At 32.5% G+C, this 18,890-nt stretch overlaps 1 protein-coding gene across 1 annotated transcript in view; it reads right to left on the bottom strand.

Moving 5' to 3' along the window:
- The window catches only part of LOC107453137 (projectin protein bent), a 307,623-nt gene that overhangs the window by 203,362 nt on the left and 85,371 nt on the right, over positions 1-18,890 (bottom strand). Inside the window, exons 23-33 of the mRNA XM_087164780.1 lie at positions 18,384-18,620; positions 18,262-18,301; positions 16,051-16,147; positions 13,447-13,717; positions 12,029-12,168; positions 8,437-8,578; positions 7,409-7,556; positions 5,208-5,332; positions 3,404-3,542; positions 2,922-3,052; positions 489-575 (exon numbers count right to left, since the gene is read on the bottom strand). Coding sequence (XP_087020906.1) covers positions 489-575; positions 2,922-3,052; positions 3,404-3,542; positions 5,208-5,332; positions 7,409-7,556; positions 8,437-8,578; positions 12,029-12,168; positions 13,447-13,717; positions 16,051-16,147; positions 18,262-18,301; positions 18,384-18,620 — 1,557 coding nt within the window. The remainder of the gene's footprint in view (positions 1-488; positions 576-2,921; positions 3,053-3,403; positions 3,543-5,207; positions 5,333-7,408; positions 7,557-8,436; positions 8,579-12,028; positions 12,169-13,446; positions 13,718-16,050; positions 16,148-18,261; positions 18,302-18,383; positions 18,621-18,890) is intronic.

Here is an 18,890-nt window from a genome sequence, read left to right as displayed (position 1 = left end):
AATTAAAGACGAGGAAGAATTATACGGTTTTGTGTTCAATTAACTTAACGTTAATTAACATTTTAAGTCATCTAGAGAAACTTAGCTAAACTGCATTTTGCTTATAAACGATCAGCTTGCTCTGACGTCATAGATCACGTGTGTCGGAATGAGTGACCTTCTTCTCAAAGTGCAAGTACGCAATAGGCCGAAACATTCTATGAAAGTGTTAATAATAAAAATGTCATATTTTAGTTGAATATATTCTAATTGATTACTTTTCTAATTACAGAAAGACGCCAAATTTAGCGATAAAAAACGTGGTTTATAAAAGCACTAGAAAATGTTGCTATAGTATTTCATAAAATTTAGTTTCACCGCGAGTACGATTAAATTATGTCTAGACGATAAAGTTCCCAGAACAATAAACATTTGATCGATGGTTAATAATGTTAAATACAATAATAAATGTTAAAATGATACTAATGGTAGTAATAAATATAAATTACTTGTGAATGGAATTTCTGCTGTCAAAGGCTTGTTAGCATCACCAGTGAATTCTGTTTTGTCTCTGCTGATTTTTGGAGGTTTCTCTCCTACAAAAACAAATGAATGAGTAAAAGAATATTGCTGCATAACTACCACTATAAATATTAAATACTAAATCACTTGTATATAGGACCGGTTAACTTAATTATATCACAAGGTATCACGTGACAGAATCAAAGTTAACCTGTCTTATATATTGCTAATTTGGTATTTAACGTTTATAGTGGTAGTTAAGCTATATCTCACAAAAAAGTGCTTAAAAATTCAGTCAAGTAAATACAATTCTCCCGGCCAACGACAAGAAAAAGAAGGAAAGGAAAATATTAACAAAAAATAAATATATAGGTAACGCGAGAAAAAAAAATAAGCATAAATCAACTACTGGCATTCGTTTATCGAATTCTATCGCAGATAAAATTCGGAAAAAGGAGTATTGTGGCGCGACTACCACTATATTAAATACCAAATCTCTAGTACATAAAACATGTTAGTTTTCTAGTGTATAAGACATGTTCTATCACGAGACAACTTTTGATAGATGAAGGTTGGCGTTGTCGATTTCTACTCTCCCCGCATTGGTGACCCGGGCGTGATCTGAACTCTGTTGATAGGGCGGGACACATTCACACATCACACAACAGAAAACAAAAATCAGAGAGAAACATCCATGTCCTGAGCGGGATTCGAACCCGCAACCATTAGCTTCACAGTCAGGCACGCTGACCGCTCGGCCACCTAGCTGGCGTACGAGAGTATGGTGAGTATTAGCTATCAGGATACTTATGAAATACGATATCAAGACGAGATGTTTGGTTAAGAAAAATAATGAACAATTTGCAAAAGCCAGTTGAGCTCTTAAACTATCCCACTCATAAAATTCTGCTATTACAGTTATTTGGCAATAATTAATTATATCTCTCAGGAAAAAAACTTTTTTGGCTTAACCCAGATTTAGAACTACACATTCAAACTAGTTTAGAAGGAGCATAAGGTTAAGGAACTCCAATCTTTCGGTTCTACAAAGAGGGATTTCTCAGCTAAAATGATCACTTAGCCTTAAAATGTTTATATTTTTTTTGTGAAGCGTAACCGAAATAATAGCAAAAAAAAAGGATCTAACAGCGCATGACTATAAGAAGGCAATATAAGAATTGCTATGCGATGGATGCTTCGCAAAGACCGTCCTTGGAGCCGTGGTGGCTCAGGGGGTCTTCCTATTGAGGTGACCCGGGACCAATAGCTGGTCGATTCGAATTCTGCACCCGGCACGCATCGACCACAGTTCTAACGTAAATTATCCTCAGTGGTAGACGGATCCTGGATTGGAGTTCTCTTGCCGTCAGGCTAACCATGGAAGGTTTTCACGGTTTTCGTCTCCATGCAAAGCAAATGCGGATTAGTTCCATCAAAAAGTCCTCCACGAAAGCAAATTTCTCCCGATACTTGATCCAGAAGTTCCCTTGTCTTCTGGATTGGGTTCAAAATGACAAGGATACTGAGCTGAACATTAGTCGCAAACCCATAAAATTGGGTCAGATGTTCAACGACGGTTATAAAATAAAATATAATGACCGTCCTTAATGACCACCTTTTAGAGTCCGTTTAAAAATGAAGTAGAAAAACTAGGCACAAGAGATGCCATATAGTTAACAAAAATGTTTTGTGGCATCTCATGTGTTCTGATCTGTTGAGGTTAATAATAGCAAATGAAGTATTAAAATAATCTAAAAACTAGTTTGAGCTTAAAAGACGTTCTCTTCTGTCCCACTAGAAAAATTAACCGCTTGCGCTGTTATGTCAAGGGTCCTGTCCACAACGGTATTAATTATAGCAAAGGCAGAAGAAAAAACACTTTTGAAGTACATAAAGAGAATTTGCAATGGATGGTCGCACGCCTCTCCATGTCTTTGAAAGGGGCTCTGTGATTGGCGTGAGGTACAGGGATGAGATCTTGAATCTCAAGGTTCGCTTTTCCAGGAGTGCAGTTGGCCCTGATTTTATTTTAATGGACGATAGCGCGATGTCACATAATGATCTTCTGCTCGACGAATTTCTAGAGAGTGAGGATATTTACGGCATGGATTGGCCAGCCAGATCTCCAGACTTCGGTCCCTGGGAGAGGTTTTGATGGTCTCCCTCTTTCTTCACCACAAAAACTATGGAAAAAATTCCGTGCCTCCCAAAAGTGGTCGGAAATTGAGGTGGTCTTTTCCAGAGGTTTCAATGTTTTTCTAATAAACGAGAAACTTTCCATCAGACGAGTTTTGATGTTTCTTTAGTCAATCTTCCTTATTACAAATTCCACAGCTTTATATTTTACGGATAAAAATATATATTAAGTGTGGTTATTACAAAACACCTTTTTCATTAAAATGTAACTAATAATAGCTTACCTTCTCCCACAGCCAGTCTGCCGCTTGTGGAGAGTTCCTTACTTCTGCACTCATATTCACCAGCATCATCAATTTGGCAATTGTTTATGATCAGATGATGTCTACCATCACCGAAGGACTTGAGAACAATACTGGAACATAAACAACGTCTAATGAAAACAGCTGATTCAAATTTACAAGATCATTTAAAGTAAAGTTTATTTAATGCAAGCAACTGATTCAAATGTGACTGAATGTTTTTTAATTTGGATATTCAAAATAATTGCAAATTCATGAAATAAAAATATATTATGACGAAATTTCTATATTTTCAGAATTTGTATTCCGCTATTAAAAAGCCAATATCGCTATAAAATATGAAATAAAAAGATTGAAATCTTTAAATCAATAAGAATGTATTTGAAATAAGATCCTAAGAAATCATGATTACGTTAAAATAAAAATAGCTAACGTAAAGTATTTAAAATAAAAACTATGCTTACTTAGTTGAAGACTTAATGGGTTGACCATCCTTAAACCATTCCGCCGGGGCCTTCTTGTCCATCAGTTCTATTTCCAGAACAACCTGATCACGTTCGACTGCCGATGTATCTTTCAATTTCTTTACAAATCTGTTCGAAGCTATGTAAAGGAAAACAATATTGTTTGCTACATTAAGTAGACCATTTCACAATGTTTTTAAGCGTGCTATATATCGTGCTCCGAACATCATATGACGTCATATCATATGAAACATCATCATGAGAAAACCATAACATGATACCGAGAATGACAGAGATCGAGAGAATGTCTACTTCCACCGGTGGATATCCACAATCACGTAGTCACTTTTATAAAAGTCCCATACTAGGACATAAAATATATACTAGGACTTGTTAAGTGCCACTTCCTGGTATACATTTGCTCGGTATGCCCTACATCTATGTTTTTTTAAGGTTCAGTGCCACTCCCCGGTAATCCGAACACTTATGTTTCTCATAATCTATCCTCAGCAGATATTAAAATGTCAACAAATAAATTAATTTAAAATATTTCAGACATTCACCAAAGTGATTGTTGACATTCATCTGTGATTCTTTTGATCATTCATGGTAACTTTATTTTAATAAGGCATCTTTTTCAATGTTAAGAATAATTCTTGGCCATAGATGGTGCCACTGAAATCACAAAAACAATCGCCTAAACAATCAACAGCAATATTAAGTATGGATTATGAGAGAGGAAATCCTGTATACACTTTCTTTATCACCATTACTGATATTTATTCTAAATTAGCCACTTTATGATAGCCTTTAAATTAATAAATGTAAGTTTCTAATATCCATGTAAGAATATTCGATGCAGGATAGAAATCTTTTAAAATCATAATAATAGGGGAGAGTGGGGTCAGTTGTAACAGGATAAAATTGTAACAGAGCAGAAATTTCGAGTGTCGGGCTCCAGATTTGGTTCCTAGGTGGCGCACAAGGTGTATTTAATAAATCTACATGTACATCCCTGCTGGCAACCATTTTTATGTATTTTTGAAAGAGTTACATCACAAATGATATTTTCACGCTACGTAAGTACTTTTTTTTGGTATTAGAATATTATATTGTAACAAAGTAATTTTGTTTAAACAAATAAAAATTATTAACCGAATATATAAGTGGACACCTTAATTAACATTTCCAAAAAAAAAGATAAGTTTTGTTATTTAACTAGCATTGTTTTTAAGAAATGAAGCTAAAATGGCATCTTGGGGACGATTGTAACAGCTGGAAATAAATAATCTTATGTTTACAAACCATTACTTAACTCTTTAGGAACCACCAATAGTTTCCTACATCATTTATATTATGATGCGTGTGCATTTTTTTATTTGTCACCTTTCGCAGCATAAATTAAAATTTTTAACCCCTTAAAGTTAAAAGTTTAACCCTTTAGGTCTCTGCTCATTCTTATTTTTACTCCTAAAATATCACTACTATTTTGATCAATAAGAAAATATATCACAACTATGATAATATGTATAATTAACTATGCTTTAGTTGAATTTATGAACTGTTACAATTGTAACAAGTGCACGACTGTCAAAAATTGTTAATAACTAATATAATAACATTTAAAATAAGGTATTTATTTTTCTTTCTAGTAGAGGATAGTCTACTTTACTCGTCTGTCAATTAATACTAATAATATATTGGATTTAATGCTAGTTAAAAATAGTTAAGTAAAAAATGTTACAATTGACCCCACTCTCCCCTACTTTAAATTATTGTCGTACGAATTCCAAAATGTTCTTACGTTCCACGATTAATTCAGCAGTTGTGGTGTCGGCATTCGTTTTGCAGGTGTATTCCCCCTCATCAGCCAGTTTTGCACTTTTAAATATGAGCCTCCTCTTCCTACCTTCTTGAGTAATGTCGAATCTAAAATTGGAATATTTTTAAAGAATTACTAAACTATGCAACATTATTTTTACCACAAAAATTATTATTTTATGCTGTCTTAAAAAAAGACATTTAACAAAATTCAATGCCTATGTTACCTGCAAAGATTTAAATCCGGCATTCTATAGAATGCCTAGGCATTGTATAGAATGCCTAAACGAATGCCTAAACTATAGAATGTATGAAACGATTTATACTTCAAATATTTCCTAGGCATTCTATAGAATGCCAAATGAGAAACCGGCAAAATATAAAATACATCTCCGATTCGTCAAAATGTCATTCAAAAATGTCAAATTCAAAATGTGATTCAAGCCAGCCGTGTTGCAACGAGTAGGTTCATTTCTGATTTTTTACATTAACATTTTGTTTCCCTTAATCAGAAAGACATAAATTATGTTTTCTACAACTTTTATTTTTTTTACCTCATTTTGAATACATTTTTTTTTAATGGCACTCTCATTATTTTTTCAGAATAACATTTTTTAAAGTCAGATCCTTTACATAATAACCTCATCAAGAATTTTTTTTAATGCTATGGCATTTGCCATTCTATAGAATACCTAGGTATTATATACAATGACATGGGAAATTATGTAATACTTCTCATATTTCATACCTTGCCTAAAAACATCCGGTATTATATACAATGCCTAGGCATTCTATAGAATGTCAGCGTTTCATACTTTGCCGGTAACACATGCATATTTCCCTTTTATAGTGTCCTTCGGCAATTGAACTGTTATTAATTGAAATGGGCACATTGTTTTATAATATCTTTAAACTTCGCGTAGGGCAGGTACAATAAGTGGACCAGAAGTGCTTCATAATGGTAAGCGCCGTAAGCAAAAGGTTGATAAATTCATCATCTTGTGCACAGTTGACAAAAAAGCTTGTCGAAAATCACATTTATATAGTGATTTAACATTACAAGAAATGATTGATATAACTGAACTTTTATGTGTGGAATGCAATTTATGCCGTAAACTCTATCACTAAAATAGGAAACAGCTGCTGCCCTTATCAACTATATTCTTCAATGAAGGCGTCGTAGCATAAAATAATATTTTTAATTAATACAAACAAAGTTCCAATATTCATTAAGAAAAGATCAAACATGAAAAGCATGTTAACTCTTTTAGGGCCTGGGGGGTGACTACTCATCAATTTTATGTCGATAAGCCCCCCGATGATTTGTTATCTCGAATCTGTTTATAATTTCAGAAGATAATAGTATGAAGGATTTTCTTTACTAATCCATTTTGTTTAGTAAAGGTTTGCATGGGGTCAAGAAGAGACGCCAACATATTAGGGAGCTATTTTGTTTGGACATTATGCTTTTGTTTGCTAATCATCTAGTTTATTTTATAAAAGTTATTGAACAGTAAACCCAAATTTCAGGTTTTTCGACTACTAATGATCAAATCCGTAGCCTTGTCATTTTGAACTCAATCCAGAAGACAAGGAATCTCCTGGATCAAGTATTGGGGGAAATTTGACTTCGTGGGGACTTTTTGATGGAACTAACCCGCATCTGCGTTGCATGGAGAGAAAAATCGCGAAAACCACCGACGGTTAGCCTGGCGGCAAGGGACTCTAAACCAGTGTTTACGTCAGTACTGTGGTCGGTGCGAAGGGGGTATAGAATTCGCATCGACCAGCCATCGCTGGGATTCGAACCCGGTTCACCTCAATAAGAAGCGAACTCTCAATCCCCTGACCCCCACGGCTTCATCGAGTTTATTTACAGCTTTAAACACAGAATTTATAAATTTGGCTATATATATTAGCACATAAGTTCAAATGTATCTTTCACAGTTGACTAAATTTTGCCCACCTTCAAATGGTCATAAAAAAGAAACAAATAAATTTTATGTGATAAACTAAATAAATTTCGCTCTAGAAAATCAATTCCAACAGCAAAAACATTTAAAAAATAACACTTCTAGAAAAAAAAATTTAAAGAAATCTAGAATTTAATCTAGAAAAAGATAAAGTGGTTCGATTCGGTAATTGTTGAATACTCAAAACCACGAGTTTTATTGTAAATCTCACTTTTTGTCTTTGCTTTTGACAAGTTCTTGATCTCCTTTGAACCATTTCACCATGGCGTCATATTCATCGACTTCACACTCCAACACCACTTTTTCTTTTTCCATCACTTTCATACTTTTCAGAGGGCGCAGGAACTGGTATTGTTGCTCTGAAACAAATACATCATCATGAAATGTATCCTCAAGTAGTATAATCATATTATGTGTAGCAAAATTTTACCATGGGCAAAACTCCATAGAAATATCCTATTGCATTTTTTATGGCAAATTTTCCTAAGAGTAGTGACACATAGAATTAAAATTCATTCTGTAAGATGGATTTTATTTCTAAGTGTCTCTATATATTTAGATAAACTATGCTTTCCTTCAAAATCCACGCAACGTTGAAGTGTATTTTTCGAAATTGATTCCGATCTTGTGATTTGTGAATTTTCGAAATTTCTTTTCGAAATTTGTGAAGGGTCCGATTAAATGATAAATTATTTTGTGAAGGGTCCGTTAACGGACCTAAATTTCTTCTAAACAGATCCCTGCTTATATAATTTTTTTACTGTCACTCGAAAATATAAATACAGGAGAGAGTAGCCTGATGACATTAAATTTTAAATGTCCTGTTTTGCCTCGAACAGCAGCGTTATTCCAGATGATACTGAATACAGTTAACCTTTTTAATGGGGATTGAATTGAATTGAATGTAAGATTTAATGGTACAAGGTTCAGAGAGGACATGCTGCGACAGACACACGTTTCTTTTAATGGGATGAACAAATAAATGCGTGTTTCACTTAATATAATAAGGTAAAGCCACCGAGAAGAACATTAGATTTTACCTTTATTGCTTGTGTCAGTATTTGTCTTACCGTTTCGTGCACGGTTGGGTCGTTCAGTACTGATTTATGGATGCTTATTTTTTTCCACCTGGTCCGAAAAACTGGTATTCAACTAGTTTACTAGTAATTTATTCGCAGTATTAATTGTAAATCGCTCATTTATTTCAAAAAAATTCATTTTTAGATGAAACCACGATACCTGAAACGATGAGCTTTGTAGAAGTTTTTTCTTCTTCATTAATTTTGCACGTATAATCCCCGGTGTCTTCCAGGCGACACATTTGAATTTTCAGTGTCTTGTGTCCAAAGGTGTCAGAATCCAAAACATATCGTTCACTAGACTGAAAAAATAAGTAAAATTAGCGATCTATAATAGGGGTTTCGAACATGTATGAGGCCGGGGGCCACAATTAAAAACACAAATCAAATGACGGGCCACAACTTTATCAAAATTTTTTGTAGGACGCTTTTATGTTTGAAGGAATATTAAATATTGCTGTCAGAGTTTTACCAAGCTGTAAAATACAAAAGTATTGAATTACAAATTAAAATAAGTAGATTTTTAAAAATATTTAATTGTTATTAATAATATTTTTAAAAATATTAAATAAATAATAGAAATTCGGGCTACAATTAACTTAATGTGCACCTATGTATTAAACAATTAATGTACAACAGATATCTAAATGTTAAGATATTAAACTTACATAGTAGCACACAAAATATTCAATGAGAAAATTGAGGTTTGTCTGCTGCAACCACCAGAGAATAGATATTTATATTTTAAATTTAAAATTTACAAATGTGTGTGAAGATATTTTCGTCTAAAATCAGTGGTTTCAAAAAGTTAAATCGGAGAATTTCTTCGAGAAAATTTCTGATACGCACATGCTCAGTTATATTCACAAAATACAAAAAAAAATTAAATAAAAATTAAGTAAAAAAGAGCAACATACACGACTATATTTGTATTTGAATAAATATTTTCATGACTGCAAAACCTGAGAAATAAATTATTTTGTACCGTTGGTATGCTAAATTTCACAGATACGAAGAAATTAGGTTTTTATTAACGAGAAAAGTATTTTAAACCCATATAGATTTTTTTACGAAAATTGTCCGCAAAAAAATGACAACTGATATATTTTAGTTTGCGGGCCACAAAAAAAAAGGCTTCGCGGGCCGCCAGTTGGAAACCCCTGATCTATAAGTAAAGGCCATTATGTACTTATCCAATTTGACACTAGATTGCACAATGTATAACACTTATGCATAACACTTAATAAGTTTGTCGTATGTAATTGACATACAACTATACATTACATTAATGCATCTCATACATGTTACAGTATTATGCATCAATGCTTTTCTTACATTTTACGGAATGATATATGTCATAGTAATGCATTTCATGTACGTTGCGATACTATGCATGCAGATTATTATTTTTATTTTCTTATTTTTTATTGTATACACATTTCATTAACGTTTATAGGTTTTCGTCAAAAATACTCCTTTAGCACTAGATTTCCCAAGGAAGTCATTTCGACTGCTTTTTAATTTTAATTAGAAAAACAATGATGTATATAATGACACAATTTCTTAGAATTTTGTCACTTTTTGTACGACATATACATTTTTTTATCGTTAATATTTACTAGATATACTAGATATAATTACTAGAATATATTAATATTACTAGAAACTTGTTATATAACTGTAAATAATACAAAAAATATTAAATATTAATTTTAAACAAATTCCTTTACGCATTAGTTATTCTTTCACAATCCTGTCATTTTACTGCTTTTAGGCAATATAGGTATATACTAAGTTTCAGTCTTGCTAATGTTAAAAAAGCATATTCATTAGTCACCTTCAATATGATGTTTATCTAAGTTAAATTGAAAAAAATACCGCTTTTTTTGTTCACCTATTTCACCGTGTTAATAAAAAAAATTTTTTTTTAAAAAGTGTCTTCTTATTTTAACTAAATATAAATGTTAATACTTATATTGACTATATAAAAACAATGTCTGCTTAAAAATGTTAGATTTAACACAACCAATAGCTGTTTAGTAGTTAAGTTTACAAATAAAAAGCGATGAATACTTATTAATTTTAGTTCATAAAAACAATGAATGCTTCACAGTTTTAGTTTACACACAAAAAGTGAATTCTTAACAAGTTTTGTACACATACAAACACGATGAGTACTTACAAGTTTTCAAATACGAATAAAAACAATGAATGTTTAATAATTTTAAGATTACATATGAAGACCAAGAAAGATAAATAATTATATATTGCTCATAAAAATAATGAATGCTTCATTAAACACAAATATTCATGTCTAAAAGGTTTAGTTAAAAAAACAATGAGTGGTGGTTAATAGTTCTAGCATTTATAAAATAGATATGAAATTTTTTTTTTTAGATAAGAAAATTAGTTCTTAAGAGAAATTCATTTTTTTCAAATTTAAAATATTTTTCTTTAATATTTCTGATGGCAAATTATAAGCAGTTACAGCAGTAAACAATAAAAAGAAAGAATACAGAGTACAACAAAAAAATGCTGAAACAGGGTTCATTAATCTAACATGTCTCTCTAGCCTCCCAATAACGCTCTGCGAGAAAAGTCCTGCCCAGAGCAGCACAGTGGAGTCCATGACCTCTCCAAAGCTGAACAGAGTGCATATCTGGGAATTTGAGTCTGTAAAGATGGTTTCTTCGGCAGTCATGTCCGGTAGCTAGTCGGAATTCAGCCACTGATCTACGCCGTGGGCGATTACACAAATGTGGGTTGGCCTTCTTCCAGGACTTTAGGGAAACACGGTTATAGAGGTCTTCTTGAGATATTGCAGAGCCATAACAGATATTTTAAAAAGATTTTAATACAGTCAAACCCCGCTATAGTGAACACGGCTTACAGTGAATTCCCGGATATAGTGAACGAAATGTTCTCTCACGTGCTTGGCTACACGCGTATAATGTTATTTTTTGCGGATATAGTGAAGGGAAAAAAAGAGAGGAAGTTGAATATTATTTTCTGTCTTTGACTGATTTATTTTCTTCGTTTATAATAAATATTCGTAATAATTTTGAAATTTCTACCTATACCGATTTTTAAAACCATCAATAGCATGGAATGTAGCAATAAGCATGTTTTCTTGTTTGCTGCCATATTAAATTGGTTCAGCATTCAAAGAAGTCTCAATCTTCCAGTATCTGGACAAATGCTTTAAGTCAAAGCCAATAAATTTTCTAAGAGACTACTTTTATGTGCTCGAATGACTGGGTTTAAAAAGTGGAATAACAAATTCCAGAAAAATTATCGGAGAGTCGGGAAGTGTTTCCATATCTGATGTTGAGGATTGCTCATCAGCTAAAGATTATAAATTTTTTTTGTACGCAAGACGAATATTAATAAAAAGTAAAAGTTAACACCTTTTTGTTACTACATATACATACATTTTGTTACTACCTATTATTTTTCAGTCATTTTTGTATTTCATTTTAATAATGCGTAATAAAAGGGGGATTAGGTACCCTTAGTTAAAATTGCTTGTAGAACGGATATAGTGAAGTCCCGGTTAGAATGAACCAAAATTTCGGTCCCTTGAAGGTTTACTATAGCGGGGTTTGACCGTAGTATGGAAGGGCATAGGACGAAAAATTCTTAGCATAATTAAAGCACCTTTTTAAGTCAGGAAATTGGCATTCTCGTTGTCTTTTTGAAATATTGTAATATAAAAAATACTGAATGTAAAATGAGTCCAATGCATATTCTACCTGAATCAATTGATTTCCTTTGTACCATTTGACTGGAGCTTTTGAAGAATTGCATGTACATTCCATAACTGCTTCTTTCATAGTGTATTGTTCAACTCTTGGGGGTAATTTTTTTATAATTTTGAAAACTGGATCAGGTGCTAGAAAAAAAATAATTCCAACAAAATTATTCACCAATGAAAAGAATCATGGCCAAGCAAAATTATTTACCAATCAAGGTAATAAAAAAAATTGAATTGTATAATCCGTAACGAAATATTTTAATCACAGTTTTTTGACCGGGTCCTTTACCTCATTCCACCACACTTTTTTTTCTTCTTTTCTATTTTTACTTTTTTTCTTATTCAACTTTTTTTTCCTAATAACAACTTGTTCGTAATGTTTCTGTACATCTTTGTGCACTAAAGAATTTACTTCATTATGGATTTGAAACTGCAATGCGGAGATGTTTATGTAACGTTTCTTGTTTTCGCGTTATTTAGTTTTGTACCTATCTAGCACAAAATTAAGTCGTTCATTACATGGAAACAACATCTAATTTTTCTTAATTTTTAATAATTAAAATGGATGGAACTTAAATAGTCAGTTTATTACGGAGACTTTAGGTATTCGTATAATTTAAACATTTAAAAAACTGGTTTTTCTCTCAATAATATTAAAAAAAAGGTTTTTACACCTAACGATAATAAGCAGATCACCGAAGTCAGGCATCACTGGCTGGAGTCATAGTGTTGAAGGGTGGCCATTTTGATCTCCTTGCGAAATGACCGATGGTACGCGGTATATTGTTCTACCATAAAGTGCTTAACTTCGTAAGAAGGTCGTCGGGCTATCGAAAGCAGGGGTGCCATACCCTCTGCAGAGGATCAAAATTGTGATGGTCTTCGGATCATCCTCAGGGATGTTTCCCAGACAGTCGCCAATAGCCCATTGTGCAGTTCCAATTCGGCGTAATTAAGCTACAACCACAAAATAACAATAATGACACAAGCACAGTTATACGATTGTTTCTGTGCTATAACGAAGTGCTTCAGTAGGTAAGTCGACATATAAAAAGCAGGAATATGGATGGAGAACAAAATAGTCAACAACAATTACGAGAGAAAGGGACGGTAGGGTGAAAGTTGGTCTTTTTCCTTGTTGTAACTTGTTTGGAATTCTTTCTGCATCTTTGTGTTTCTCTCAACCATTCAGTGGCAGTTAAAGTAGTGACATTTCTGAAACGATCCTAAGCATGTTTCTGTGGCATTATTTATGATTTTTTTCCCTTTATGCTAGCTTCATTTACATACCGAAGTTAACTCTTTTAAATCGTTGCTTTCAAATGAAAGCAAGACAAACATAAGATTTCTGTGATTTGTTTATAGTTTTAAAACTATTTTTTGTGTTCAGACAATGTTCAGATGAGAACCACTCACCGTCCACTTCCAAATAAGCAGCGGATGAGACTTCATTGATTTGTATTGTGTATCGAGCCTCGTCGTCCATCGTCGGCTGGTTAATCTCCAAGACATGGAGGTCACCCTGGGCAGATATGTGGTATCTTTTCCCCATGTAGATCTCTTGTTTGTTTTTGAACCATTTGGCTTTGGCGTTGCTCCTCGAGAACACGGCCTCAAATCGAACTTTCTTGTCCCGGCCTTCTTTGATGTGTTGATCTTCTATCTTCTTTACAAAGAAGTCTGCTTTCTGTATTAAGAAGAAAAATATGAATCAGGTTGGATAATTAATATTTCATTTCCCAGAGCAGAATTAGGACAGTTTAAGTGTTGGCCTCTTTTTAAACGCTTTTCTGATTTAACTAGGTCAGTGTTCCCCAACCCCCGGTCCGTGGATCAAATGCTACCGGGCCTGCCCATTTCATTGAAACTGAATTTAAATTCCTAGGTTTATACCCCAAAATAAAAATAAATCCGAAATTAAAAATAGTTCTACTAAAATTTTATTTATTTAAAAAAAGAGGTCCCCCCGAAGGTAGTGACATAAATTTTTTTAATGTTTTAAAAAGTAAAAAAAAAAAAAAAGAAAACCACTACAACTATTTTCTCTTTCAATTAGTTTTAATTTATAAAAAATAAATCATCATAACTGTAAATATCATAAATAAAACACGAAAGCGCGGCGCGAAATTTACATTGGAACTAATGCAGAACTTAGGCTTCTCTCTCGATCGTGACTAATTGATTTAAGTAAGTTAAAATGTAGTTAAAATGTTAGTAAGTTAAAATGTTAAATCACTTTATATTTATTTTTTGGTGTAACTGTATTTTATTTTGAAGGCATGTTTAAATACAATTAAATTAAAATTAATAAATCAAAATAATCTACAATATAAACAATCGACGTCCCCCCCCCCCCCAGCGGGCCGCGGTAAAATTATCAAGCGTTGACAGGTCCGCGGTGATAAAAAGGTTGGGGAACACTGAACTAGGGTATTTATATATTGCAAATATTTATTATCCCCAGTAAACTGGAGCATAGCAGAATTCGTCAATACGTTTTGTTTTACCACAATTTTACTCGGCCGGAAATTAAAACAAAACATAATGAGATAATCTTCTGTTATTGGAAGTTTGCCAATTTTTGTTTAAAAGTTTTGCTATTTGGGACTGCAGATGTGTTTTTTGCTATTGTATATACGATGGCTGGCTGAATTTACATAGAAAAAAAAAGAGTAAAAAAAATGGCGTTCGAGAGTGAAAATAAAAGTAATGCAGGTGTTATTTTCAGATGATGAAAATGTGTACATATACAAAGACTAATATTTAACTTTTTTTCATTTGCCCGAGATCATTTGGAATAGTAAAATGATGGTAAATGAAATATTTTTTACCCATAAAACAATTAAAATTTCCTCTTAAATTTTGTATATTCTATTTTGTTTTAGTTTTTTGTATTTCTTAATGAAAAAAAAATATGTTGAGTTTTTGCATTTTTTTTCTTCAAAAAAATTTATAAGAGAAGCGGTTAAGACATGCGGACACTTTTCCGAAAATTTAAAAGTCTAAAAAAACTGAATTGATATTAATAACACTAAGTAATTTCTTCAAAAGCATTTATCCAAACATAAAAACTCAAATTTGATTTTACGACTATCAATGTTCAACTCCATAGCCTCGTAATTTTGAACCCAACTCACAGGTCAAGGGAACTTCTAGATCAAGTTAGACTTCGAGGAGAACTTTTTGATTGAAATGATCCTCATTTGCTTTATAAGGTAAGAAAAACCATCAAAACTCCCGACAGAAAGGGAATTCTAACCCATAATAAATTTACCATTGAAGATATTTTTCGTCAGCACTGTGACCGGTACAAGCCGGTAACAGAATTCGCATCAACCAGCCACGAAGGTTCTCCACTAAGGTTAGTTAGTCTCAATGCTTCATTCAAGATATTTCTTGTCTTCTAGATTGGGTTTAAAATAACAAGGCAGCGGAGTTGTAGCTTGAGAATCAAACTCAGAATTGGGTCGGCTGCTCAATAAAACTATAAAATAGGTGAAAAAACTTCAGTGTGGGATATACCGGGCAATGGCACTTAACCAGACCTAGTATGACTAGACCTTTGGTAGATGTCCGAAATATATACTAGGTCTAGGGCCACTTTTGCTATAGCTTAAATATTTAAAAAAAATTAAACAAAGCGATTGAATCAATTTTAAACTGATACCTAAATTATTGCTTTAAAAGTAAAAAAAAATAAATAAAACTGCGCCAGATAAGAGTAATTGAAGTATTTGCTTCATACAGCGCATGTGCGGGAAAAAAATTATCCAGGTGCATCTAAAAGTGGATGAATATCCCAAGACACCCTGTGGCTGTGTGTGACACAAATTGCCCACTTGACTTTTAGCATTATACATAATGACCGGGTAATGTAATAATTTCAACATAATTTATCATTTTGTCATATCCTTTTGGGCATTTTTTAAATTGCCCGGGCATTATAAACAATGCCCAATTATTTACATTGCCCGTGACATATATATTGCTTTTATTGTTTACATAAATAAACTTGTTTACTTTGAGATTTCCAATGGACGGTCGTCTTTCTTGTTCACCAGGCTTCAAACCACCCCAATCTGGATCTTCATCACCTTTTCCCCACTTTGCATATTGCCTAGAAAAAATTTTAAAAAAAGTTTCTCTGAAGTAACAATAATTCTCAAAATGTCCTAAAAATTCCTCTCGGATATTTGCACTTTAATTTTCAATATTATTTTTCATTGAAAAAAAAATTTAGAATTCAAAAGAGAACTTAGAATTGAAATTTTGAATTCAAGACTGAAAAAGAATTCTTCCAAAAAGATCATTACTTCCGAATATTATTTTTCATTGGAAAAGAATTTAGCAACTCCAAAAAAGTAATTTGAGGGATATTGGTGAAAACTTTTAATACAGAATTTTTCCGCGTGCAAAATATTGTTGTGCATCATCTCGTTTACAAAAATATAGTTTGGATCAAATTTCGCAGTGTACAGTGGGCCAGCATCCAAGGTTTCGTGGCCAAAATTAGTATTTCGATAAACTTTGTTTTAAAATTTGTGGTTTTTATTTAGGGTTTTTATGTGCAGGTAAAGTGAATTCATAGTTAAAATTTTGAAATACACTAAAAATATCCCAAAAAACAAAATGGAGGCTGAAATATGGCGAGTAAAAGTAAAAAAAATAATATAGTACGTTTAAATAATTAAATATAGCAATGAAAATATAATAATTTTCGTAATTTTATATCAAAAATGAAAAGCAAATTATATTTCCGAAGTAATATTACAAAATAACGCGAAAACATAAAAAAAAAAAAACATAATTTTTGTTTTTTGGTATATTTAGTCCACCTTTGCAATACGGGCAAAATGGGGCAGGTTTTTTCGAAAGAAGAAACATCAAAGAAGACAACAAAAAAAAGTTTAGCTAATTTCGTCGTGGAACTTTTAGGAACTAATTTTCAAAAGTCATTGAAACATTGTAAAATGTCAAGATATTAATTATAAGTTTGTCAAGAGTATTAACTAATCCAACACATTGAAAAATTGTACTATAATTTCAGACTAATAACTCTGTAACAGTAAAGTGAAATTCCTATATATATTTCTGAAATAAAAATTTAAAAGTTACAATTCAAAAAAATCTTTTAACATATTCTTCATAACATTGTACTCTTGTCGGTCCAAAGAGTAAATTATAATGTTTGGAATGATTATGAATACTTAATTTTGGCTATATTAAAACTGCCTACACATGTTTTAGTTGAAAATTTAATTTTTGACTTTTGGCCAAAGATCAATGGTCTTATGACGCACAGTGCAGTGATAAAATACCGAACAAAAGTAAGCCATCTGAACAGCATCTCTTTCGTTGAGATGCCGTAAGAAAAAAAGAAATTCACAAAGTATTAATTTTTTTTTGCCCTGTTATTTGGATTGGGGGATAAAATCCTCTGTAGAACAAATCGATAAATTCAAAGCAGAAAAAGAACTTTTTTTTCTATCCTTAGTATAGCTCAGATTTAGATCTCATTCTCAATTTGTTTTGGTTGTCATCAGCATAAAGGTTTTTCTTTTCTGTAAATATTTTTGTATCCCTAATTTAAAGTTGCTTCCCTGCACTGCTATTACTACGCTTTTAATGAAAGAGTTTAAAACTAAGAGAATTTTTTTTAATTATTTTTATACACTTCTGCGCTACATATTAAGAGAAAGTTATTTGGAAAGGTGGTATAACCGTTTTACAATTAATATATTTTGTGCAAATAACACTAATATACTGTTATAAATGACAGCTAAAGAGATCTGTTAAATGATTTAGAGCTTTACGATCAGCTTCATGCACACTGAGATGCAAGCAATCATAGTATTTAATATACCCGCCCGTTTGGTAAGCGAAATTATTAAATGACGGTTGTGAAATTTGTTTTATAATAACATAATGTTATAACAATATAAATGTTATTTTAAAGAATGATTATTTAGAAAAATGACTTCTGTTCACCCATAGATCTAAATATTTATAATACTTATAAATAATAATACTTGGGAAGTTAAGGCACACATGTAAGAAACAGAATTCCTTTTAGTACATAATATGTTAAGTGATTAATTTTAACTTTAGTAGAAAAACTGTTTTCCGCCAAGAAATTATTACACAGTGATATCGGGGTTGGCGAGCGGCAGCGAATAAGGGGCTTAACCCCCTTGTTCTTTCACAATTAGACAAAAAACAATTCATATTTACCTCCTCTTCAACATCGCTCTAAAATCCATTCCACTCTCATCTGAAACAACCCATTAGATTAATGTTTCAAACTGGAACTAATTTAGACAGACATGAAAGGTATGTGTGTGTATAATAGATACCTGAAACAAACAAGCTTTGTTCAATGCTATCTTCACCCAGTTTGTTGTAAGCCACAATCTTGTATCTTCCCTCGTCAGATGACTTTGCCTTTCGGATGCAGAAATAGACGGAATTGGTCTCTCCATCTGTCACCACTTTGTAACGACCCCCTTCGAATATTTCAGACTCACCTTTGTAGAATCTGAACTCAGGAGGGGGGTTACCTTCCACCTGTATACACAAGTAGGCCGTGGCTCCTATACAAAAAGAGATAAAACAAATGTTATCATTCTTACTAAAAGTATTTCATATATAGTATTATCTCATATACAGTAAAGTATTCAAAGGGAAATTATTCAAAACCACATTACCGTGAAGGGTCGAAATCAAGAGAATGTCGACTTTCACTGATAAATGTCAACCATAACATAGTCACTTTGATGAATGTCCGAAATGATATTTTAATACCTGCTGAGGATAGATTAGCAGGGGTCTGTCCAGACATTTTGTGAAGGGTCCGTTTTCGT

This window comes from Parasteatoda tepidariorum, chromosome 5 (assembly GCF_982258835.1).
Source record: "Parasteatoda tepidariorum strain Cologne lab strain chromosome 5, Ptep-v5.0, whole genome shotgun sequence".
Lineage (NCBI taxonomy): Eukaryota > Metazoa > Arthropoda > Arachnida > Araneae > Theridiidae > Parasteatoda > Parasteatoda tepidariorum.
This window is presented reverse-complemented; position numbering and strand designations above follow the sequence as displayed.